We start from the raw sequence: 25529 nt of genomic DNA, 5'->3' as shown, positions 1-25529 counted from the left end.
TCTCCTTCCCATTCCTATGATGAAATAGTGATGCTTTCAAGCGATGTTTAGGGTAAGCTTTGCTTTTAATGATTCATATATCTTGAAATTCCGAGTGGGATATAGCAGGATACTCTTAAAAAGAATCGCCTATATGAGTGTGAAGTAGGCCGCTTCCATGAGAGTTTCAAGGCTGAATTCTCTAAAGCACTTCATGAATTTACCAGGATACGTTCAGGGCCGAAATGAACACAACTATAAGAACGAAATATGTCCAAAAAGGAGCTGTGTGAATTCTATTGTCTTGGTATACACAAACAGCTAAACAGTTCAAAACATCATGTTCACTGGTTAGCTAGTATATCCGATAGTCTTTCATAAAAGAAAGTTCAAAGCCACAAGCTACTTCTCCCGATACAATAACTTTTCTTCTACTCTCTCTATGTCTGCATCATCATTTGCATTGTGTTTATCAATTTCTATTCATGTGGGGGATTGTTAGAAAAATAGCATGGAGTGAATAAGAAATTGATGTTTTTACATTCACTTGAAGATGCTATTAAAAGTGGTAAAAATCCTGAGTCCCACATAAGAAAGGAAATAGATAATATATGAGTTTATATGCTCATGAGTTAGATATTGGGTTAGGCTTTTGGCATATGTGGACTAAGCCTATTTGTCCAAATAATAATATTTTATTATTTTAAGTTTTGAGTCAGTAAGTCTGTGCACAGTAGTTATTATTGAAACAGAGTACCTGTTTAGTAACGTATAATTTTGCATTGTCCCTCATTCATAAAAAAAATAAAAATAAAAATAAAAAACTGATTTTTCAGAGAAAACTCTCTAAGTGAGAATTTTTGTGCATTCATTCTGTGTCCAAGAGAGAGCAAGAGACATTGAGTAGTTCGTAGAGCATGACCTTGTGTGCTTCGTTTTCGTGCTATAAACTATTTTATCCTGGGAGGCAGACGTCCGTGAGTCTCAAAGCACCACAGTGATTGTGTGAGGAGCGAAATCTGCTTGAAGGAGATTGTGTCAAACACAAGACTTGATTTGATTTGTTCATCCTTCACACATCTGGTCTGTGAGTTTTTAATTATTTGCAGATTTCTCTTTATATATTTGTTCGGTATTTGTTTATTACTATTGTATTTTACATCTTTTTGTGTTATTGCTTTTATTAGATCTGTGTATTGTTTCTTTTACTTTATCACAAAAATAAATTGTTAAAATATACCTAACAACCACATCTTTACGTAATTTAATCTCTTATAAAATTTACCCTATGCATGTTTTCAAGATGTCCTTAAAAAAATATATATCAATTTCAAAATTTTATGCTAGGCATGTTTCCAAGATTTCTTTTAACTATATACTATTACATATAAAATTAACTTTTAAAAAAATTTATAAAATATATGAATTGCTCTAACTTAGAAGCAAGGTTGGCATGTTCCCAAGATTTCTTTTAACTATATACTTTTACATATAAAATTAACTTTAAAAAAATTCATAAAATATATTAATTGCTCTAACTTATAGGGTCTGTTTGGATAGAACTTATTTTGCTGAAACTGAAAACTGAAAACTGAAAACACTGTAGCAAAATAATTTTTAAATGTGTGAATAGTATTGTGGGACCCATTTTTAATGAAAAAATTGATGAAAAGTGAAATTTGTGGGACTCATGAACAGTAATTTTGTGTACTGTTCATAACTAAAAGTCAATATGTGCGGCTGCTTTAAAAAAAAAAAAAAAAAAAAAAGTCTCCAAAACGTGGACGTGGGCTGGACGTGAATCCAAACGCCCTCTTAGAAGCAAGGTTGGTCACGCGGCCACTCAGTTTTTTTTTTTTTTTTTTTTGGTTAAAAGGAAAATCCATTGAAAGAAACTAAGGAACAAACATAGGTTCAGGCCAAGACTTGCTTAAGTACATGCTATCTAAATCAGAACCTAACACATCATAAACGTCCATAGGAGGACTATTAAACAAAATAAATTGCTCCTCTTGAATTGCTCCTAACTTGGCAAGCTTATTAGCACTTCTATTGGCCTCCCTATAGCAGTGCTTAGAACAAATTTGGGGAATCCGAGTAGCTAGTAGCCTGAAATCATCCACCATAAAAGGTAGGTAATTGTTAGTTCCTCTCGATGAGTTCAATATATCTATTATGGCTTTAGCATCTAACTCAACTTCTACATTATTGAAGTACCTGCCAATGCAAAGTAAAAGACCATCACGGAGGGCCCATAATTCTGCTATAAAATTGGTTGTTACGCCTATCTTCCTAGCAAAACCCACTACCCAATCTCCATTTTCATCCCTTATGACCCCTCGGCCTCCTGCCACACCAAGATTTCCTAGAGAAGACCCGTCGATGTTCAGTTTAACCCAACCCTAGATGGAGCTCTCCCATCAAATCCATTTGACCACATTGCGATTGGGTATCTTGGGGTCGTACGCATAGAAGAAGAAATCCATAGCCCTATGGGTAATTTCCTTCGCGAGGTTGAGGTTTGAGTTTTGACCTTCAAAGATGACTTGATTTCTATTCTTCCATACTAACTAGATGGCAAACATGAACACAATCTTCCACGGAATCTGCCATTAAGTAACTGTTCTATCATCTATGCAATTGGCTGCAAGCCAATGAAGCAGACTCTCTGGGAGTGAAAGGATGGGTCATTCTCTGCAATCCCCAACTGAGCCCAAACAACTTTCACCCGAGAGCACTCTCTTCGTGCATGGGATAGAGATTCCAGGTTAGCATGACACAATGGACAAGAAGGATCAATATCCATACCCTTATTTCGAAGACACTCACCCACCCCCACGTTGTTATGGTGACATTTCCAGAGAAAATTTTGAATTTTGGGAAGAATGTTGAGACGCCAAATCCAATTGCCATGTAAAAACTGAGGGGGGCCTAGCTCTGCTGTAGCTCTGTAAGCACTATTAAGATTAAATTCTCCATGCTTCCCTCCAATCCACATGAGTCTATCCTCGCCTCTTGAAGCCACACTAACCACAATGGCTTGAATCTTCATTCTGCAAGTGAGGGGCAGCTCAAAAGGGATACGAGACCAATCCCAACCTGAGGCCGAAACAACATCCCTTACCTTAAGGTCAATACTTTCCCTCGTGAGAGGGCCTTGAATGATATTTCTTAACGTTCCCTGATCTGACCACTTATCAAACTAGAAACTCAAATTACTTTCCCTGCCAGGTACCCAAATAGCTCATTCTTGAAAAATGGCTCTCCCTTTTTTCATTCCAGCCCAGGTTCTAGAGCAAGGGAGTTTGTCTTGATTCCTTGATTTCAATCTTTGTTGTGAACAATACTTATTTTTTAGAACTCTAGCCCATAAAGAGTCCCCTTAGGTATGAAATTTCCAATTTAATTTAGCTAATAGCGCAGTATTTCTTCCTTTGGAAGTTTGGAACCCAAGACCACCTTCCTTTTTAGGCTTAGTGACATAGCCACTCAGTGAGCACATAACAAACTATTTTTTTGCCTTTGACTAAAATAAAAAAATAAATAAAGCAAGGTTGGTGAATTTTATTTTTATAAGTTGTTTAAAAAATCATAATATATCTCATACAAATATATGAATAATTTTCTATAGATTGGTTTTAGACTGTTTTTACCCTGCCAATCTTGTTTTGAATGTACCTATTATATGATTTATATCATTATCATATAAAATATGAGTGGGGTGGGGGGTTAAATTGTGCTTATTCTCCTTTGATGATTGCTTACTATAAGTTTATACCACATGCATGTTTGAGTCTAAACAAATCCTTATCCTTTGTCCTGTGTTTTAGGACTATGTATGATTTGTTGTCCTGTTTGTATTTTTTATTAGTTTTTTTTTTTTTTTGAGGGAAGAGACGAATTTTTTATTAGTTATGTATATAATGCAAGTTAATTTAGTTTCTTTGATTGACTTGATTTCATGTGTTATAATTCAGATCCTTAGACCCGCCTTATTAACCAATATTATTGACAAAGCTATATTATAATGAAAGTTGTTTGTTATGTTCTATAATTTCACAGCTCTAACGCAAGAGTTCCTTTTCTCCCTCTACTTGGATCAAGTCGCATTGGTTTTTGGTGGACTTTGGAAGAATTTTGCAAGGGCAGGTCATTTAAATTAAGCATATAGTACAAAGTTCAATTTATTATCTATGTTTTCTTTTAGAATAAATCCATAAAATAATTAGTCATATATATATATATATATATATATATATATATATATATATATATATATATATATATATACTGATATTGATTGAAGCTATTTATTTATATATGTTTTTTTTTTATCTCGTATGCAGGCAACTACAAACTTTTGTATCTTATATAATGATATGATTTCAACAATAATTTAATTATTAAAAATATTTGTGAAGGAATAAAATTTTTAATCATTATTAATTATTATAATAAATTTGTGAAGGGATAGAGATTTTTGGGAAGGGCTTGAGTCCAGTTAAAATTATCATTGGACACGTCAAGATTTAGACACGTATTTAAGAGTGGACACTTGTTCGCAATCCAACGTGTCTAATGATAACTTTCATTAGACACAAGCCGCACCCAAGATTTTTAATTGTAGTATTTACTATACGCGTGAAAAGATTAATCAACTTACTCATGTAGAGGGTCAAACTTGTTCGATAAAAAACAAACTTGATCATTTAATTTAGTCTTGTGATGAGCTAGTTTTGTTATGAGCTTAAGCTAGACTTGTGTTGAAATAAATTAGATGCATCATCCATTAATTGTTATTATCTCAACTCATTTTACAACCCTACTCAGACTGAATATCCAGAAGGAATCTTGCCCACAAAGATTGAGATTGATTATAGGTATAGTTTTAAAAACCGGACCGGATCGGCCGGTTGAACTGGGAACCGGACAGTAATTCGGTCCAGGTATGCTTAAAAATCAAAAATGTAAAGAAAACCGGATTTAACCGGTAACCGTCCGTTTAACTGGAAAAACCAAAAATCTGGATGGTTGAACCGGTTTTGCAAAATTGATGAAAGACAGAAAGAGATCTGAAATGAAGCTTTATTTTGCAGACAAATCTTCTTTTTTCTCAGATCTGCTGGTCTTAGCAGGTAAGGACAGATTTTTTGCTATAAAAATCTTTTTCTTTTCTCAGATCTGCTAGGCTTGAGAGAGTGAGAAAATTACTGAATGCTCATGCTTGGTGTTGAAACTAGCCTCTTGGACTGGTATGAGGTATCCACAGCTCTTCGGTGAGACAGAAAATGAGAGGTGCTGATGGAGATCTAACTTTCAGAGAGACAGATAGAGAGAGCCGAAGACGGAGGCACTAGAGGACAAAACAATGAGAGCTGAAAAAATAAAAGTTGCTGATAGTAAACGGTGTGGGCCTGTGGGGTGTTAGATTTATGAGGGGAAATTTAAAAAAATAAAAACATTAAAGAAGGCTATACATGTGTGCCTGGGAATAGAATAAGGGATTGGTCATAATAATTAACAAGTCAGTGTGTTGTCTAATCACTTGATTTTGGGGATTTTTTTATTTTTTATTTTTAATAGATAAATAGTTAAAGTTGACTATTTTTTATAAAAATAAAAATATGAAACTTTAATAGTAGATTATTCTTTCTTTTTTTGTCAATAATTACTGACTAGAAAGAAAAAAAAATACTATGAAAAAAATAAAAAAACAAATTTATATTTTATATTTTCTTAAAATAAGTTATTAAAATTTAAAATTCATATAAAAATTATTTAAATATTTAAATTATATTAATTATGACATTATCGGTTCGACCATCGGTCCAACTTCGATCAGACCATAAAACTAATAATCAGTCTCTTTTTCGGTTCTTTGTCCGTTCCGGTTTTTAAAACCATGAATTATAAGTGAAGCATCAAAGCCGAACACATACTTTTGTGGGAAATTGTTGCCCCAGCTACTTCATTACATGACATGCCGTGATAACTCAAGGAATTGTTAGATATACCCTGGCCATTGCCTATGGTTCTTTATTTATTTTTATTTATTTTTGGGATGAATCGGTAAAATAGTAAAACCCCAGAACTGTGTATGAGAACGGAATTCTGTTTCTCACTTTAAATTGAGTAGAAACAAAAACAGCCATTACAAGCCTAAGTCACAGCTCAAGAAGACAGAGTTACACATAAACAGTGAAACCAAGGTAAAAACAGATCACTGCATCACCAATGCAACAAAACAGAGCACGCCCTCAGGCTGAAACAACAGTAAGAACCTATGTAATATGTCTGTTACGATGTGATTCATAACTTCAGAAATCAATGCTATATATTTCCAAAGTTGAAGTTGCTAAAGAAGAGAATATTGTTGATCTTTTTAATGTCGGCCGTCTTTTAGACAGGGCATAATGAGAGTCTAAAAAAAATACAAAGCCACCAAAGATCAACAAACGAGGATGGATATTAACTAAATCCGGCAGAAGCAAGAGAAAATATATATTGCCCTTAATAGCCAAATGTAGTATACATGTTGAAGGTGTAAAGAAATAAATCTCCTTTGAATCATATAGTTTTGACAAGTCACTTGAATCATATAGTTGAAAGTGGATGAAAGGAAGGAATCTGAAAGGACCTTGAGTCAAGTAATGAAATAACCTAGTACAAAGCACATTATCTCTGACTACAGAATTTTAAGCAATGACATACCGAATTTCTCAAGGCTTATCAAACAGAACTTCATTAAGAAACAATATGATTTATTATGTGATAGGTATAGCCGTACAAAATACCCCCAAGGTAAATTCTACATACTTATTTTTGAGTTCCAGTCACTAACCTCTAACTGCTACAGAACAGTTAAAGCAGATATATAAGATGGAAAAATGCCTCAGTGATAATAAAACAATAACTTTGTTCATGAGCAACAATTTCTCTGTATTTGAACCGGAAACAGTTCCAACAAGCAAGGAAAAATTTCTTATTAACTCACTGTTTTAATGGGACATTCCCTTAGGATCCATATCTCATTAAAGAAATTCATATCTCAAATTTAGTAGAAATTTCGACACATCATCTACAGAGGACCTGGAAAGGTTCCATTCTCCCTTTGCTCATTCCATCTGTCAATCTGGCACACATGAAGAACACAACAGCTTGATTAAAAGAGCAATCTTAACACAACCTACTCACCCAAGAAACAAAGAAGTGACAGCAAATTCCATCTAAATTACAGTCTGTAAAATGCTATGATCAATCAGCCAACAATAGTTTAGTATATCTACCTAAGCTGTGATGATACTTTTTGTGTTGTGTAACTAGATACCAGTTTCTTTCAGCAGCAGTAACCTTTTCCACTATTTTAAGTTGCCAGTTTGTATTTGATTTAGATGCAAAGTCTGAACAGAAAGTAACGCCTATTTGTACAAGCTAAATATCTGATTTGTGACAATGCTCCAGTTTGTATTGTGTAACTAGATAATAGTTTGTAGACCAAATTGCAAATTGCACCCACTAAGTTTGGAGTTATTTTGATGTTGTTCCCTTATGTTTAAACATTTCTATGTTTGTCCCAAGGTAGTCAAAGGTGAAAGGCGACCTTGAGGCGCCAAGGCCTTGTATCGCCCGAGGCGTGAGGCGACAAAAAGGTGCTAGCCCAAGTAAAGCGAGGTGCCAAATTCTTAATATATTTATTTTACATATAGAACTTCAATCATATGTACCTAGTGTATTATAATATTATAATGAAGTGTTTTTCAATGTGTAGCATGAAGAAATTAGGCATTTTACAATAAGCTTCTATATAACAATAAGTTTTACAAAACAAATTTGTAAATTAATTTAACTAACAATAGGTTTTATAACATGCCTTTTGAAATTGATAGTCTAAAAATAAGTTTCACAACAAACTTCTATAAATAAATTAAAAAAAAAACTTGAGGCTCTCGCCTTAGCACCTTTTTCATGGCTTAAGGTGGTCGCCTTTCTTGCCTAGGCTCTAAAGGCGAGCGCCTCACTAAAGGCGCCTCGCCTTAGAGCCTTTGAGGTGCCTTAGTGGCGCCTCGCCTCGCCCGGGCGCCTAGGCGAGCGCCCGGCTCGCCTTTGACTACACTGGTTTGTCCTATATAATGCTTTGAATCTCATCCTTCCTTCATGCCCATTGATGTTGTGACTTGTGACCATTTTTTTTTTCACTATAACTACACCATTTTGAGCACGTCACAAAGCAAAATCATGATCAATTATCCTTCCTTCATGCCCATTGCATCTATTTTATATTTTCCTTTTCGTTTGCTTCTTTTTTCTTTCCCCTTTTTCTTCTCTCCAGTCTTCGCCACTAGCCCTCACTCCAGCTGCCTCCGCCAATCCCTTCCCCATCCAAACAGAGTACGGGCAATCCAACCCCACCATCACATCACCATCTGACCAGCTTTTTCTAAGAGCATTTTCCAACATCCAAACAAAGTACAGGCAATCCAACCCTGCCATCAAACCACCATCTCACCAGCCACCAGCACCACCAACAGAACACAACATTACTAAATAATAGAATCAAATCCCGATCAGCCAATACAAAACAAAACACAGCAAGCAGGCCCAACCACCATAAACACACATCAAACCAAATGAGACCCAAACTCAATTCACAAAAAGCCAGCACCATGCCTACATCAACCATCAGGAGCATACCTAAACAACTCCAAGAAACACAAACTGAACACAAACCCACCAATCACCACTCAAACCGTTGTTACGAACCACCAAGCACACTCACTTGGAGCCCCAAAGACCTACTCCCTCAAACCCACATCAAGTCCTACCACCTTGGCTAAAGTCCACATGACAACACCAATGTGCCACCCTTCAACGCTTGAGATGAATCTACTGGGTTGCATTGCTCCGGTTCTGATCAATCAGGACCAAGCCAACTCCGTAGCAGCGATATTGCCAGGTCAATTCCAATTAGGGATCAATATATTGGCAAAAGCCATGAACTGCCCAAAATTGAGCCTCTTGCTGCAGGTTTTTTCAGTCAAAATACCAAATTGGACAGAGTATCAACCACAGTGAACCACAATGGCAAAGATGCAATCATGGAAGTGAGAGATATGAAGGCATGCAGCGGCAATGGCATTGTGGCTAGGATTCATTTGTTTGCCCAAACATTTTCCCCCCCTTCTTATCTCAGAATTCTCGGCAACCAACCAGAATTTTTTTTATTCTAAAAAGTTTTGGAATTTTTTTTGGTGGAGGCATTCAAGTTTGCCCATCCAACTATGATGAAAGAGAAAAAGAATATGGGAAGTAAAGAAAAAAAAAAGAAAAAAAAAAGGATTAAAGAAAAGTGAAGAAGAAATAAAAAGGGAAAAAAATTGGATTAATTATGTGGATTAATTAAAAATAAATAAATATTGATGTAGCTTGTTTTGAACAAAAATACTATGCAATGTTGTTCTTAGTTGGCATTTAATAGCCACATCATTAACGAGAATGGCCAAATTAAAACAGGCTTAAACTTAGGGCTTAAAATCCAAAATTTAAACTTTAAGGGCTAAAATCAAAATTACCCCATACTTTAAAGGTGTAATGCATTTTAGTCATTTGAGCAGAACAGCAACATTTTACAACTCTTTAAGTCAGTCCATCAAGTATAAGATGTATAAACTATCATCATTCTTGAATATTTTTTGATAATTTGATAGTTGGGGGTGGGGGGATTTGAATCCTAGATGTCTCTAATAGAAACCCAGGAAGTGCCAACCAATTGAGCTACAATGCTCTTGACATCATTCGTGAATTGATAGTTGTTCATACAGTACTAGGTGACAACCAAATGAATTCCAGACTACAGACTTCGATCCAATGCACCAGCTTGTGTAAAGACTTCAGGTAAGAGGTATTTAGTTCTTACTAATCTAGGTGGTAATATTTCAGCAACCACCCCACCCAAAAAAAGAAAGGTGCCGGGGCTCAGTACCCCTTTTCTTATTACTTTTAGCTTTGCACTAAAACTTTCTAATTGGTAGCAAACTGCAATTAAGCATCGTCAGCACAAACTGGGTGCATGAGGGTCTCAATTCAATTGGATTTAGGTTACCAAACACATAAAGGCAATGAACAAAATGCCAACAGGAGTTTATCTAAAATCTAAACTGTTAAAACAAACCTAAAGATGATTGATAAGAAACGACAAGCATTATACTATCATGTATATGCAAAAGCATAAAAGATACATACCCATTCAGCCGGGCAAAGTGCACGATAATATTTAGCAAACTTATCACACTCTGGTTCGCCTTCCCCCTTTGCAGCAATGCACCTTTAAAAGATCAAATGAATCAAGATAATCTCAGAAAAGCTGCCCGGTGCCAAGCTGGCACATAAATAACCTAAATAAGTTTAAGAAGAGAAAGGAAATTTCAAAACAACTTTGACTTACCGATGATACTCAATATATCGAGTAAAGCAATGCCTTGTTTGATTTGTAGTTGGGAAGCGGAAATCTGCAGGTGCTGTTTCAAGCTGGATAACCATGGTATATTAATATAAGTGAACAAAAACGAAACATAAAGATGAAAATAGTGAGTAAATTAATGCAATTAGGTAGCAATGAAGGGAAGTTATAGACATAGGAACCTTAATCTCTGGTGTCTCTTCAACAGCTTCTTGTTCACCAGCGTTCTCCTCTTCAGAATTTTCACTGCTTGCTTCGGTAGCAGCTGGCGCAGTTTCAGTGTTGTTTTCAACAGCAGCAGAATTGGCTTCAGTGCTCTCCCCAACAGCAGGGTTAACTTCACTGCTTTCTTCAGTGGCAACTGGGATAACTTCAGTGCTTTCTTCAGCAGCAGCAGGTGAACCCTCAGCTTTCTCAGATACGACTTCATCAGAGGCAGCATTTACTGGCTTCTCAACCTCTTTTACTTCCACGGATTTAGTACCCACATCTGGCTTCTCCTTCTCTTTTAAATGGTAATGCTGTAAGTCAAAGCATTTAGCACAAATGTTACCACCCTAACAAGCTTTAGTCATTTTACAAATAGATGGAATTTTATAAACATCCCAAAATGGGAATGGCAGGGCCTGAAAATATTATGTCAACCTCCACAGAAATGCAAAAATTACCATCCTAAAGGGACGCTTAGATAGCTGAAAGCCCAGTAAGCATAGGGTCCACTGACTCCACTTGGTAAAGCCTTTTGAAGAAATTCTATTTAAGAAGTGCAGTTCCAGTGATTCCATGGGGTAGATGGTTGAGGAGGCTTGGTGTGTCACATAATAGAAGGGGCAGAGCAAGAACAAGGATTGACTGATGAGAAATGAGATGAGATGGGTTCACAAAAGGGCTTTTGGTCATTAGTGAATTTGAGTGAGGGTATTTTAGGCAATTCACTTAAATTCATAAAACCCAAACCACTGTGCAAAAACATAAATTTGTGTTACAAACGTGTGTTTTCAATCAGTATCTGTATCAAAGGGCACTACATAAAATGCAGTACTTTCTACTGTATTTTCAATAAGCTCACTCTGGAACTCGCAGCCAAACAAAAGAAGTTTAAGCATTTGGCTCACAAGATTACAGTACCAAAATGCCACTTAATCAGCGCTTCTAAATTCATGCTGGAGTAATGGGCTGGGAAACCAGTGCAAAAGCTATCATGATAAGTATTCTAAATTGGGGAGACTAACTGAACATTTTGAGAATACTATTACAATATGCATTGGTGTTAGAACACTCTACCTTAATCTTTCTAACACAGATTGAAATCAATACATTGTCCTACAATTCATTCATATGTTATTGTCTTCAAATGATATCAAACTATTTCAATGCATTGTTTTTTAGTTGGTTTCTTTACAGGTGATATTATCGGTTATCCTAACTAGGAATCCACAGTCTGTTTATGAGCTTATCCCTAGAACGGCTGCTCAAACAACATAAATTTCCATCCACCCCCCACCCCCACCGCCCCCACCCCCAAAAGCCAAAAAAAAAAAAATTCTTATATAATTCTAAGTGGCTGCTTGATATAATTGCCCTTGCTTTTTGAGCATGAACAACATAAATTTCCATTTTTTTCCCAAAAGCAACAAAATTAGTTCTTCTATAATCCAAAGTAATCTAGCAAACACTGATATAATCTCTAATGACATCTCACTGAGGTGCAAAGAACAATATATCGTACTATCAGGAAAAAAAAAAGGATCAAGTCTATTCCTTTTCACCATTCTATAACAATTAAGTGCATTTCATGTTGAAAAGACGGGTCCCTCAAAGCTCACAATCCAGGACAAAGATTAGGCTTCATCGTTCATATTAAACAACAAATACAACCCGATTTATATCTAAAGCTTACATCTTTATCAATCACATCACTTTCTTAAAAACGAAAAAGAAAATAAATTTAAAAAAAAATTGACCCACATAAAAAAATCTTATAATGAACACAAAAATCAATTGAAATCACAAGCCACTGCAAAAAAAAAATGAAGATCTATGCTTGAATGGACACAAACTTAACCAAACAAAAATAGATCCACCTTAAATAATTTGTTTAGAAAAGAAACAAGTGAAGCAATTGGAGAGTTTGGAAGACAAAAGACGAGAATGTTACTGATACCTCTGACAGAGTTGGGGTTTTGTCGCTTTGTGGCTCCGCCATTGATGGAAGAGAAAGCGATCTACGACTGGTACCAACACTGTTAGCTCAGGTCAAAGAGGCGGCCAAAGCTGAATGAAATGAGAGAACGTGTGTCTGTGTGTATCTTAGGTTGGGATGACACAATATTTTACAGTGTTACTGTGGTGGTAAAAGTGAGGAGTGTACTGGGTGTTCGCCACGTGTCCATTTTGTGGGTGGACTTTTTTACATTCCGGTTAGACTAAGAACGAAGATGGTTGGTTTTCGAAGCTACTGGTGGGTTGGGTACTTGGGTTGCGTTAAGTACCACATTTTTAAGTGGATCATGGATCATGTGTCGGATGCACTAATCGGACTCAAGTCTGCCACGCTGATTTGGGCCCATGGGCCTGTGAGATTCTCATAATTAAAAAAATAGGACAAAAAACAAACAACCAACAAACCTTTTTTTTTTTTTTTTAATAATGAACAACCAACAAACTTTGGTGTAGACCTTAGCACTTAAAAATTAAAATGAGAACATATCTCATATTTCGAACATATGCATCATTCATTTCTGAAAAAATTTGTGTCTAACTTTACTGAACAATTAGGTTTTGTTTGTTTTGATAACTTTACTGAACAATTAGGTTTTGTTTGTTTTGATAGAAAATTTTATGTAAAGATAGTTTCTTTGTTTTTCAATATTTGATAGTATAAAAAAAATAGTCAATAGAAAACTATTTTTAGTCAACATAAAAAGATATGACTTATTTTTAGAGATTGTTTTTCACTCAATTTTTTTGTTAGGAATACAACTTTATCTCATAGCAAGCTAAATAAGAGAAGTTTGAAGATTATTTTTTAACTCATTTAATGTTACTACCAAACATAGGAAAATAATATAGTTTTATAGAAAATATTTTTTTGGAAAAAACTCATTTTCTAAAAAACATTTTTGCCGAAACAAACAAAGTGTTAATAAAGAATTTTTTTTTCATCCTAACATCTTGTGTCCTCACAATCTTTGCAAATGATAAAAATATATGTTATTATTTAGGCAAAAATGCAAAACTGGTTCTCTAACTTTCAGTTTTTTTTCATTTCAGTCCTCTAACTTTCAGTTTTGTCATTTCAATCCTCTAACTTTCAGTTGTTGTCAATTTGGTACTCCGTTAAATTCCAGCTATGTCTTGCCATTAATTGAGCCAAAACGACTTCATTTTGGCTTTTTTTTTAAAAATATATTTCAAAATTAAAAGAAAATTAAAAAAAATTGATATTAAAAAAAAACATTTAGGGGAGCCCCCACACACTCATCCTCGCTCCACCACTGTCTTGGTGTTTGGCAGACCTGTGAGGCCCTTCACCTCCACACCCACTCTTTGTGGTTCACGCGTCATTCAAGGTGCTATTAACTTGTAGATCAAAGAGTGGTTGTTGGGTTTGAGAGTGAAGTCTCGGTGAGACCTTGGTTCGGGTTTAGAAGAGAGCTAGGTTTTAGTCGTGATTTCAGAGTGGGATGACCTATAAGGAGATTGAGAAGCACCCTCATGGTGTTCGTTGTTTGTCACGGTGGAGCAAGGAAGCTCCACCTGGGTTTAGATTGGAGAGGGATATGAGAACTTTGAGAGAGCTTCGAAGAGGGAGAGCTCGGTGACGGTTCTTGATGAGGAGCAATTTGTCGCTTGTGGTGGCAGCGCTGATCTATGATGATGAGCTCAAGCCATGAAGGTCCGATGGAGGCTCGGCTTGAGAGAGTTTTAGAGATTAGAGAGAAAGCATGGGTTTAGGGTGAGGGATAAGGAGCTCGGTGAGAGTTTTTGGTAAGTTTGCAGTGCTCTTGCCTGGTCTGAAGCTTCTCAATTGTAATGTGTTCTATTGATTGCAAACATTTGGGTGTCGTATTTCCTTGATTTTGATTTTAGGTAAGGGGAATGACGCCTAAATGTTTTTTTGTTTTTGTTTTTTTTTTTAATATCAGTTTTTTTTTTATAATTTTCTTTTAATTCCGAAATAAAAAAAAAACTAAAACGACGTCATTTTGGCTCAATTAACGGCAGGACATAATTGGAGTTTAATGGAGTACCGAATTGACAACAATTGAAAGTTAGATGGTTGAAATAACAAAACTGATAGTTAGCGGACTGAAATGAAAAAAACTGAAAGTTAGAGGGTCAATTTTGGATTTTTACCTATTATTTATTACCATTGTCTCAATTTTTCACTACCTCCCTTATAATTTGTTCTTTTTGTTTTGTTTTTTTTTTTTTTTTTGCTTATTGTGAGTATCTCATATGTTAAGAATACAAATCATCTGTATTATTTTTTGTGTACCACTCTATGTTCCACCAATCACTACATGTCATGTTTTGATTTTACTTTCCTTATAAAATAACTAAAGTTTAAAATGGAAAGCAATCATACATATGGTAAATAGTAATTGATCAAATATAGAGTAATACACAAAAAGTGATACATAGGATTTGCATTCATGTGTTAATATATACATCATTCCTCTCCTAATCTGTTGAAACACACAAACCGACGTAAGAGATTGAAGATTCATATTCATTTGCTACTACAAATCTCATGAAATGTAATCCTATCATCATTCATCTTATTCATTCCTACTATGTACTGTGTCTTGCACACTTCTCTTGCACATGTTATGCTTGCAGCTTGTTCGTTCTTAGCACCTCAACTCTTCTCTTCTTTCGTTCATACCGCTAACCATTTCTATCATACCATGAACGAATATTAGTTTCAGCATCGTGGTTCAACGCAAATGAGTTTTTGATTAATATAAGGTGTTTGCAAACTACAATATTGAGTCAGTCACTTTTCAAAAAAAAAAAAAAAAAAAATTGAGTCAGTCATAAAATACACTGTCAATCTTAACTTACCTATATAATAGGGATAAGGTTCCTCCTGATTTCTTTGTGGAATTAATAAAGATCTGTTTCATGTTATGGATTTAATTACCATTTGTTTTAATTAAATCCCAAAAAATGTTGAAAGATTCACTAAATATTCTCATATTTTGTTGCAAATTATAGAAACCAATTTACATGCCTATAAGTATTTGGATTTTTGCTTTTAATTTGTAGAAATGTAGATTCCTTTTTGAAAAGGTAAGTATCCACAGCCTTGAAAAAAGTTTGTATTTTATATAAAATTAACAGTTTTATCCCGTTCATCTACGTGTCTTCAAAAAAAAAAAAAAAACTTTTAACCAATAAAAATAAAACTATTCTTGCTTAACCAAAAAATAAATAAAATGAAATGTGATATTTTATTTCTTTGTATCTCCATTTTGCAATTGGTTAAATGCCAAAAGAAAGTAAATTAATACTATTTTTTTTTGGTTTTCCACAGTGTTTTTTCAAAATTTTCAACCAGCGACTAATCATTATTCGCGACAGGTGAGCACATAACAGGGTAAATCGCTGACTCAAGAAGTTTTATCAAAGTGTTGGTATCTAGACTTGAATTGGAGAGCTCCCAGTCAAACCGAGATAGCCTGCTTTAAGATCGAGTGCCCAATCACTCAACCAACCCCATTGGGTTGAAAGTAAATTAATATTATTGACAAGACATGGTGTTGTGATATGTCATGAAGAATGATAGTTTTTAATAATTATTTTTGTATTATATGAAATGTTAGACTATAGTTTATATAATTTTTCTCATTTTTTTTGAGTATTTGTAAAAATTAAATTAAAATTTTTTTTTAAAGTGTCTTGATATTGTCTTTATAAATCTAAGGACATTGATTATTAAAATTAAAATCTAAGGAAATTTTGGAAATAATAAATGATTCCTATAATATTCTTGGGAATAAACTATATATAGATTCTCATATTCCTTAGAATCTATATATATTACTAATCAATTCTAAATAAAAATAAAAGTACTAATCAAACCAAATACAGGAATAGTTATGCTCTTAAATTGTAAGAATTGTTTAAAGTTGACTAGTAGTGTTTATTTTATATAAAATAAATATTAAACGATGTGTCATTGTATACATACTTAGATTTGACAAAATTATTTCTTAACAATAAACCAATCTACTTTGAGTAAAACATTATAGTACACCCTATTGTTTTTTTTTTTTATTATTTTAAAAAAAAGTTTCATCTTATGACATTTGTTTCAATTTAAATAAGAGATCTAGGGTTCAAAAACCGATTGGAGTCACAATTAGTTATGGGTCTAAACGAGTCTTCATTTTTTTTGGCTAAGAGGTCTCTACGGGTCTTCACAACTATACATATGGAATCATTTTATAACATCTTAGTATAAACAATAAAAGGACTCATTGTTGATATTTTAAACCCTTAATGCATTTAAGTTGCTTACACATACTACTATGACTATTTTTTTTCCATCACACTTGTGGTACACAGCTCAAATACTCGTCTTTGTTGCTAGTGATAACATTTTATTTTATTTTTTTGAGAATAGTGACAACATTTTAAATACCATGTGGACTCTATACATAGTTAAAAGATTCCAAATCAATCTTATAATAAAACTATATATTAAACTGCTACGAAACCACCAAAGCCATAATGGAACGGACGAATCCAACTGTCAACATAACTACTTAACTGTCAATTAGCCCTACATTGTAAAAGAGGTCTTTTAAGCATGTTAACAACGTTCATATATTACAATACATTGATAAGAACACATTACACACTTGATTTTAGCCAAAAGGCCATAAATGCTGTATATATGTTTTTAAACAAACTACAATAGCCAATAAGGCCAAGAATTAGGTATGTGAACTACAATAGAAGTAAGAGTCTTTTCAAGGTGGCTAGGCTTCAAAAACTCCAACACCCCTATGATCACACCATTTATTACAATCGGATGAAATAATCAACTAGAAACGTTAAATAGTTACTTTTATATGGATTCACAATTTTTTCACTACTTTTTATAGTCAACCAAATTAAAGTTTTTTTGTTTTTTACAAATAGAAATATCTAGATCTCTTTCAGTGCCGGCTCAAGGCCTAGGCAACTTAGGCCTAGGCCTAAGGCCCCACAACCAAAAAAAAATTCCCTACTAAAAAAAGGCCCCATTTTCATTTGTGAAGGCCCAAAATTTTATAAAAATATAATATTTTTAAAATAATTAGTACTTTTTTTTTAAGTGATGTTAAAGATACTACAAATTTTACTATAGATTTAAGTTTAAATTTAACTAACATGTCACCAATCACATAAAAAATTAATTCAAACACAAATAAATTAAGTTGTTGAATTTTATCAATTACAGCCATTATCACATTATATTGTGAACATTTTTAAAACCAATTGTTTATTTCTAACAAGGCTTCCAAAATAGGAGACCAATAGAAATTAAAACCAATTGAAACCCTAAAATGTTTCAAAAAAAATGCTGCAAATGTGATAGAACATCAATGATGACTAATCTCCTCTAATAGTTTGAGATCTTAATTTTTGTAAACTAATATCCTACAAATCCACGCACCAAATAATATTTATCTATCTCTTTCTCTTAAAAATAATATATAAATTAAAATTTAGGTATTTGTACTTAACTATGCATAGTTATATATCCAAGTTATAGTAAGTTTCTTTTTTAAAAATATAATATTTTTTCTAGTTCTTTTTGTTTAAATTTATGGTTCAACTATGATATTCAATTCTCTGTATAAAATTAACCTTAGTTTAATTATTATTATTCATCAATTTCTGTATTTATATCAAATTAGTCTTAATTTAATTTGTATTATATATATTTATTTAATTAATGTTTACATATAAAAAGGCCTCATATAAAATTTCCGCCTTAGGCCCCAAATTTTGTTGGGCCGGCCCTGATCTCTTTAAGTATTTAATTATTCTATTGGTTGTATGTATTCTCTTGTTTCATGCAGGTTAAATGAATTCCTTAATTCTGGCCTCAAAATATTGATAAGAGATTTTACACTTAAGATCTTATAAATGTCAACGAAGCCTTGAAAACTTTTTTTTTTTTTATTTATAGCAAAAAGACTAATATATTTCATTAAATAAAAAATTAGCCAAAATCATCTAAGAGTATATTATTGATATGTAATGAAACATCCTCTGCACTGACCAACGCTAATATATCTAGACCGCTAATATATCTAGAGAGTCGAGCCACACTTAACCAACCCTTACTAGTCTGTCTCTAAAAGAAAATTCACACGAGACAAGTCAATTTTGAAGCGTGTTGTACTGTTATTGTACACCAATTTTGATTTTTGACCACAATAATGTCCCGAAACACCACTGTTGTCATAAATCGACAACGTTTATAGTTCTTTAATAAAACCGCGACAACGAGCCGAATAAAAAAGAAAAAAAGAAAAAACAAGGTACTATAATTATAATATCTGAGCCGATAACTTTCCTTTCCTCTCCACCTTCTTCGTTAGATCGTCGAAAAATCGAAACCTAAATACTACTTTCCTTATTAATATTGTTATGGGTTTTTCCTAACTTTACTTTTATCAGACACTTTATTAATCTCTATCCATTTGTTCTATTCAAATGTTGTACTACCGAATTCTGTTACAAAACATCATTAGCTAGGGATTTTCTTTTCCTTCAGTTTCTCCTCGTATTGACATTAATGTTGTTATAGCTATTTTTTCAATTTCGGAGTTAGTGATTTTATTTTTAATTTTTAAGAAAAAAAATGGCTTCGAGTTTCGATCGATGGGAAAAGGATCCATTCTTTTCTGCCGCCGAAGAAGTTCAAGAATCTGCCGACAGGTAACTTTTTTTTTTTTGGTTAAAATTATTGTTTTTTCGAGTTTTGAATTGTGATTCGTATGTTTTAGTTTGTATTTTTTGGCAGAAAAATAATGTTACATGGTTTAATTAGCACATTTTGAGGCCCCAGATTTAATTGAGTAGCTTATGATTAAGATTTTTTTTGGGGGGGCACATTTTTAGGGTTATTTACTTCGGATTCTTATTCAGAAATTTCTGAGTTTGAGCTTGTTTGTTGTTAATTGTGTAAATTTGTTTAATTAAAAAAAAAAAATTATGGTTGTGAAGGATGGAATCGACGTATAGAACATGGGTTCATGCGCAGAAAGAAAATTCTGGTGTGTGGGATTCCGAAGAACTCCGCCGGGATCTTCAAACTGTCCTTGGTACCACTAAATGGCAGGTAATCTCCCAATTTTGTGCGTGTGTGAGTGTGTATGTTGGATATTTATTTGACTCTGGCTGTACTTGTATCAGTATAGTGAGGATTATGATCCTCTAAAGTTCCTAGGTAACTCCTCCACTATCCTATCAATTCATTTGTAATTGAGTGGTCTACACCAATTGTAATAGTTAATGTTTGATTTAAATGTTGATGATGTGGAAGAATTCAATCTATGCATTGCAAAATTGATGGATAGGACTTTTGTAATTCTATGGTGGGGATATCCTAATAGGTATAGTGTCAATGTCTAATTGAATAAATTTGGGTGGGTAATGTAGTTGGAGGAGTTTGAGCGGGCTGTCCAGTCAAGTTATGGTAAAAGCTCATCAAATGACGATGCAAGAGGCAGGCACCGTGAATTTATTGTTGCAATTGAAGACTTGGTTTCGAAAGTTGAAAATTCATTACAGGAATCAGCTACTTCACAGGGCAAGGGGTCATTGCCTTGGGTGCGTTTAGACGAAGGAGAAAGCATTGAACTTGCATTGTTTCTTTCGGGACCATCAACAACATACGAAAACAAAATTAATGTAAAAAGTCATGGAAGGGATACTGAGAATGGAGATTCCGCAGCTGATTTTACAAAAAACTCACGCCATTCAGTTGAGTGCGGTTCTATGGAGGCTGGGGATGGTAAGTCACTTGGGCATAGGAGGACTGCTAGTGCTAGTGCTGACATTGGTGCTTGGAAGATTTTGGTTTCTGATGAGGGATGCCAACAGTCAAATGAGCAGACTGTGTTACCTGTACGGAAGATACCAAGTTTTTCAGGATTCCTAAATTCCGTGGAATCTGTATCCAAGTTGAAATTGTCAAAGAATGGCTTCAGAAAGTGGAAGGCAATGGATCGCCAACAAGAAGCTGATACTGCATTATTGCGACCTCCTCAATTGCCTAGGGTGTGTGTTTAATTTTTTTCTAAGCTTAAGACTGTTTTTGAAGTTGGCTTTTTGATTTCTATGTTTTCTGAGTTGTATCAATATTGATTTAATTCCTATTTTTTCAAAAAGGGAAATATTATATGCTATGAAAGAAGTAAGAGTTGCCTGGATAGTTGCGATGATTGTTATGATAAGCAACTTTATGGCTGGTATGGAGCTATTCAGAGGCAGCTCCAAAGGTCTCAGTACCTGATGCAATATAGCCGGCCTGTTCAAGTAGCATTTTGGGTTGTTTTTCTCCTCTGCTTGATTGGTAAGATTTCCTGAATCTTCCACAAACTGATTTTCTTGTGTTATTGACCTCATCTCACTCAGATGTCCATACATACACACTTACATCCCCCTCTCCTTGCATGTACCTCTTGGTTCTTATGTTTTGTTATTTTTTGATAGGTACTTATGTTTTGTTATTGGATATCCCATTTAGTTTTTGATGATACAATATAAGCATATTTTATGATTAACAAGCCTTGTCTATGAACTTGAAACCTGCCAAATCTGTTGTCAAAATTGTATGTGTAATCAAATTACCAAAAATGTTTCCATGTTAGTTCTTTTTTACAAATCACCATGGCTTGCACATGGTTAAGTTTCTTTTCGTACATTTATCTATCTCAAACTTCACTCATGATTTAGCAGGAAGGACTACTATAAGATGATAGTTTGCATCCTGAATTGAGATTAGTCATTTGCAAACACCTATTCCCATGGTTCCAAATGATATGGATAGGGTTGCAAGATATGAAAGGGAAACTTTAAAGTCTGATCTGTATCTATCACATCAATGATTTAGCAAATTAAATGGATTATGGCATGTCAGCAAGCAGGGGCGGAGCCAAGAATTTTTGTTTGGGGGGCCAAATTGCGGCACTAATATATTTATCAAGACAACCCCGTATACATATACACACACACACATGTTTTTTTATTATATATACACACATATATATACACATTTTTTTATTTGATAAGTTATATATATACACACCCCTAACAAAAAACAAAGAGTTTAGTATTTTCAATCAAAATTATGTTTGATGGCGATCTTTCATCAAATAAATTTCATTTTTTCCATTTTAATAGTGAATTTTTTTAGAAAATTTCATTTTAAATATAAATTATCAAATTTTATACTAAAGTAAGTAAAAAATCTTTCAATTGAATTAATGAAATTTTCAAAAACATGAATGATCCAGGAGGAATAAATTAGTCTCCAAACATATTTGAAGCTATCTTGCTCTAACCTATTATGTGGTAACTAAAGACACATTTCATGTATAGTTTTAGTGACAATATTTTTTTAATGAGTCAATAACGTGTTAATCGCCACATAACTGGTTAAAAAAGATAGATTCAAATATATTTGATGCCAAACTTTATCAAATATTTAATAGATATAAGAATACATTTTACAATAAAAAATAGAATTGCAAAAAATAAAGTTATATCTTTAATCTTTATAACTATTAGAACGATTATTTTTTTTAAGAGCATCATTGGACTAATTCAAATATTGGGGGGGGGGGGGACTCTTATTTTTATAGACTAAATTTTGAAAACATTAAAATAATTACATATATATATATATATATATTTAAAAAATTCAAAATTTGGGGGGGCCATGGCCCCCTGCCCTTCAACACAGCTCCACCCTTGTCAGCAAGTGCTGTTTATTTGCCTGGTTTCTGTTGAAGGAAGACGCTAGAGTAATGTGGCACTAGTCAGTTTACCTAGCCTACCATAACACTTGTTTACAAGATGCAAGGTTTTATGCTTGGGAGACAGCAAGGTTTTATGCTTTCTTTGCGCACATCTCATTCAAAATACCTAGGGGGGGTGATGATACCATGGTTTGGCAATTAAATCGTAGTGGTGTCTTTGATGTGCGTTCTTTTTATAAATCATTATTGAAAGCTCCGTCGGTTTTTTTCCCTTGGCAATGCATTTGGAGTGTTAAGGTCCCTAGAAGGGTGCCTTTTTTCTTATGGATAGCTGCTAGGGGTGGGATTCTCACAATAGATAACCTTGTTAAGAAGAACTTGCCTCTTGTTAATTGGTGTTGCCTATGTCGGTGTGAGGAGGAAACCGTGGATCATTTATTACTACATTGCAAGTTTGTCCATACATTGTGGAGTGAAGTCTTCTACTTGTTTGCGGTTCATTGGGTGATGCCGAAGATAGTAGTCTCTCTACTTTCTACATGGTGGAGTTGGTTGGATATTCATTCTTCCAATGTTTGGAATATGGTGCCGGCATGTCTTATGTGGTTAACTTGGAAGGAACGCAATGCCCGAACATTTGAGGACACGAAAAAAATTGTGGACCTTTTGAAGTCTCTACTAAGTAGGACTTTGTTTAAGTGGTCTTGTATATGGGGTTTTACGCATTGTACTTCTTTGCTTGATTTCATTCATTCTGTTAGCCTTTCCCTTTGATCTGTTTGTTTTTGCTTTTTTGCAGGGAGTTTACTATTGTAAACTCATTGTACTTTTCCTATCAATAAAGTTTTTATTATCTATCAAAAAAAAAAAAGATGCCTTCCTCATTTTCACACCAATAATTACTTATTCAAAGGTCATTTTCTTATGCATTTTTGAGTGATTTCTGAAAGCTTGTTTGGGGCCACACACACCAAAATTGAGAAAGCCAAGCAATGGCGCGGAACAATTTTAGAACTATATTTACGCGAAAAGTCGTTCAATGTGATGGAAAAACATATATAACATATGTGGAATAATTTTTATGTGTAATAGTCCAGGAAAAGTTGTGATTAATGGCTTATTGTGGCGCGCACACACACACACACACACACATATATATTTGAGCCAATTCGCACTGCATTCAATCACATTGCTCTGAATGAATCTTTTAAAATGGACTACAAGGAGATTTTGCCACAAGAATAGTATATATTAGCAAGGATTTTTAATTTCTACTATGATATGCAAAGATGCTGCTGCCTCTCAAATCTCAGCTCCAATTGTCTGAACTTTGTATATCAACCCAGTATAATTTGTTTGTTATAATCATTATTGAAAATATTTATAATTTGGCCTTTTGGTATGTTGGACTGTCTAAGGCTGCTGTTATCTATCATTGTTGGAAAATTTAGGATTTGGTTTTTTGCTCAAATTTTTAATGCTCCTTGCAATTCCGTACCCAAAATTGGATTAAAGCTTTCTATAATTCTATAATTAGCAAAGGGTAGGGGGGGGGGATGTGTCTTTGGAACTTTCCTTTTACAGAGGCTTATGCTTTTTGTTTCTCTTTGCAGTTTTAATTGCATTGCGTGCAGTGTAGAAGGATCTACCCATGTTCGTCTGGCATTTTGTAGTTGGTGGCAGTATTTGCATTGGTGGATCTTCGGGAATGTAATACACATTGTTTAGGCTTTCACTGGTTCTAGATGAAAGGTAGTTCTTGTCTTTTTCTCACACACGGTATCATGTTTTAAACATGCAAGTGCTAGGTGATTACTTCAGAGTTAACACCCTAGCATTTTTAACATCCCCTCCCCACTCTTTTATTTAGCCATATTATATATTTTTTTCCTTTCCAATTTTGATTTCTTAAATGAGGGGTAAACTCTGTTGTTTATCATATGAGGCAAGGAGACGGCAAAGAAAGTCGGCATAAGGTTGCAATATAAAACAAGTTAGCTTTCAGCTACTTAGTGTTGTAAAAATATATAAGCATTTGTATTTGTAACTGACCCTGTTTGTGTAGCTTTTGCAACTGTATATCTAGTTGGTACATCAAACACTCTTAATGAAGACAATTGTGTAAATATGTAGTTGAAAGACTGAGCTTGAAATGCCTTTGTCCTCATTTGTGTTTGTAATCTGTTCTGTAAGTTTCCATTGGATAATGGATATAGTATGTATGGTAGGGAAACTGCATCAGATCATTGATATAACAAGAAAGCAGCCAAACATTACCATGAGTGGATTTTATCCTCTCCATTCATCGCATGACTATTGACTACTCAACTATTTTTGTCATCTTGTTAGTAGTTGGTACAGATTACATCAATGTTCTCTACTGGTGCAATTTTATTGGATTCGTTTTGGGGATGGCCAGGGATCTAGCGATGAGTTTTGCATGCAATTACTTGGTCACGACTAGCATTTGTTAGCTTGCTTTGTCTAGTAGTAGAAGATTTTCTAACCCCAAAAATCCTACACCAATGGTGGATTGAATCTCAAACTTTCACCCTAAAGGTGAAGAGAATCGCTAGGTTATAAGACCGTTGATTAGCTTGTGTTATCTAATTGATTAGTAGGATTAGATGTTAACTCCCATTTGTTTTTGTTAGCTTTCTTTTATCTAACTGATCAGTCCGAATCAGATCAATATCTTAGAGTGGTTGTAGAGAGATGGTTTCGAATGTTTGCTGCAACTAGCATTCTCAATACTTGTTGCGATTTGCAGACTGTGAGTTTCATTTCTAGATTATTTGTTGTTGAGTCATTGGATGTCTGTATGAATGAATTTTGACAAAACCAATTGCACCGAGTTGAAAAGCCAACCCCAAAAAGGACAGTGCAGTGCAAAAATCCCTCCAAAAACCAACGCATCTACATTGAACACTGCTATATAATTGGAAAATTATTGATTCACGCTTTCTGATATACACTGTACACACTTTCACACCAGGGGTATGCATTTTCATGAATGTCCATATTAACGCATGATACATGTCCCTCTTTCATATATGTAGTTTTCATGCTTGTCCTGTGGAAGGGCATTTCATATGGTAGTA

At 34.2% G+C, this 25529-nt stretch overlaps 2 protein-coding genes across 2 annotated transcripts; one reads left to right on the top strand and one right to left on the bottom strand.

The window, feature by feature from the left end:
* Positions 1-6719: 6719 nt before the first annotated feature.
* LOC142608942 (cytochrome c oxidase subunit 6b-1) lies at positions 6720-12892 on the bottom strand. Its single transcript, XM_075780596.1, has 5 exons — positions 12600-12892; positions 10618-10956; positions 10421-10503; positions 10219-10300; positions 6720-7111 (listed from the first exon to the last, which is right to left on the bottom strand). Exons 1-5 carry the CDS (start codon positions 12639-12641, stop codon positions 7058-7060), a joined length of 600 nt encoding a protein of 199 aa, XP_075636711.1. The 5' UTR covers positions 12642-12892; the 3' UTR covers positions 6720-7057.
* A 6074-nt stretch (positions 12893-18966) lies between these two features.
* On the top strand, positions 18967-24595 carry LOC142622073 (uncharacterized). Its single transcript, XM_075795501.1, has 5 exons — positions 18967-19381; positions 19670-19784; positions 20105-20725; positions 20837-21020; positions 24042-24595. The coding sequence occupies exons 1-5, from the start codon at positions 19305-19307 to the stop codon at positions 24065-24067; spliced, it is 1023 nt and encodes a 340-aa protein (XP_075651616.1). The 5' UTR covers positions 18967-19304; the 3' UTR covers positions 24068-24595.
* Positions 24596-25529: the final 934 nt, after the last annotated feature.

The sequence above is a fragment of the Castanea sativa genome, chromosome 1, assembly GCF_040712315.1.
Source record: "Castanea sativa cultivar Marrone di Chiusa Pesio chromosome 1, ASM4071231v1".
NCBI classification, from domain to species: domain Eukaryota; kingdom Viridiplantae; phylum Streptophyta; class Magnoliopsida; order Fagales; family Fagaceae; genus Castanea; species Castanea sativa.
This window is presented reverse-complemented; position numbering and strand designations above follow the sequence as displayed.